Genomic DNA, 1,504 nt, shown 5'->3' with positions numbered 1-1,504 from the left:
GACGATGGTGAAGATGAAAAAGAGGAAGAGGAGCAGCTGCCAGTGGATCCCCCCTACGTCGTACAGACCCCCAGACTTCTGGATCTCCAGGACCTTCCTCCTGCGGGCAGGGACCCCCCCGGCCGGGGAGGGGGTCTCAGGCCAGCGCGGTGCTGCTGGCTCTGCCCTTGCCGGCAGCCAGGGAGCGAGCTGAGCCCTGGGCAGGCCACCCCACGCTCACCTCTCCCCTGGAGCGTGGTGGCCATGAGCTCCCCAAGAGCATCCCCACGTGACGGCCACGGGCAGTAGCGTACCTGCTCCCAGGCACCCCGGCCCTGCTCCCCGTGCGGCAGACCCAAGCGCCTCTGCAGGGGTGTTCCCCAGCTCAAACGCATCGTCCGCTTGCGCCTACTTACGTATAAAACTCTTCGGCGGGAGACCTGGAGAAGTTGGTCCAGGTCACGTTGCTCCTCCCGAAGTAGTTGGTGCAGTTGGGCGTGTTCCAGGGGTTGTCGCAGCTCGCCCAGGGCAGGGTGCCCGAGAAGGACGAGTAGAAGTAGTAGAGAGCCCAGGCGATGATGGTGTTGTAGTAGAAGGAGACGTACAGGCCAATGATGCAAATGGCAAAGCCGATGCCTGGGGAAAGAGCGGGGCTCGGGGTCCTGCAGCAGCAGAATTAAGCAACGGCGTCTGCGCTCCCCCATGCCAGGACGAAGCCAAGGGGAGCCCCAGGACCCCCGTGCCCACTCCTGCCCAGGCAGGTTCAGCCCCAGCATCACAGCCCTGATTACCTTTAATGAGAATTCTCAAGTGCTGCCTGGTAATTACCCGCAGGAAGCCTATTGTCAGGCCAGGGCAAGAACATGGCACAAACAAAACCCAGCGGCAATGAGATGGGTGATTCAATTAGAGATTTACATTTCCAAGAGCCTGTCCAGGGCATCTTGTTTCTGTAGGAACGAGGGCCCCATCGCCCTGCAGCTCCAGCAGCAGGGCCAGACCGATGCGCGGGGATGGGCGTGTGTCCCGGGGAGGGGGGCTGGCTGCTGCCATCCCCGGGGAGGGGGTCTGGGTGCTGCCATCCCCAGGCAGGGGATCTGGGTCCTGCCATCCCCCGGGTGGGGGCAGCCAGAGCCGGGGTGGCGTGTCCCACCGCACACTCACCGCAGTGCTCAGGAGCTTGCTCCAGTCCGGGCGCAGGTAGAAGATGACCCCTCTCCAGGCGCCGGGCAGGGTGGCCCCCCGGACCAGCAGGATGAGGAGGACGACGTAGGGCAGCGTGGCTGTCACCCACACCACCTGGAGAGAGGTGGCCATCAGCCCCCGGCTCCCGCAGAGCCACTCTGCCAAGAACCCCCAGTCCGCCGGTGTTGGCATGGCCGGCTCGCTCAAGCTGCCCGGGGTGGCCGAGGGCAGGGGCATGGGGGGGTGTGCAGCCAGGAAGACCCCACGGGCTGCCAGGCACATGGTCTGCTTGCCCCCTCCTGCCTGGCCCTGGCCGTGGAGAGGCTGGGGGCCGCCAGGC

General features: G+C 65.4%; 1 protein-coding gene across 1 annotated transcript in view; it reads right to left on the bottom strand.

Annotated features, from left to right (window-relative positions):
• LOC104128350 (sodium-dependent serotonin transporter-like) overlaps positions 1 to 1,504 on the bottom strand; it is a 7,416-nt gene that overhangs the window by 4,897 nt on the left and 1,015 nt on the right. Inside the window, exons 2-3 of the mRNA XM_009641114.1 lie at positions 1,138 to 1,488; positions 692 to 762 (exon numbers count right to left, since the gene is read on the bottom strand). Of these exons, the coding sequence (XP_009639409.1) occupies positions 692 to 762; positions 1,138 to 1,488 (422 nt within the window). The remainder of the gene's footprint in view (positions 1 to 691; positions 763 to 1,137; positions 1,489 to 1,504) is intronic.

Source organism: Egretta garzetta, unplaced genomic scaffold, assembly GCF_000687185.1.
Source record: "Egretta garzetta isolate BGI_Z169 unplaced genomic scaffold, ASM68718v1 scaffold390, whole genome shotgun sequence".
NCBI lineage: Eukaryota > Metazoa > Chordata > Aves > Pelecaniformes > Ardeidae > Egretta > Egretta garzetta.
This window is presented reverse-complemented; position numbering and strand designations above follow the sequence as displayed.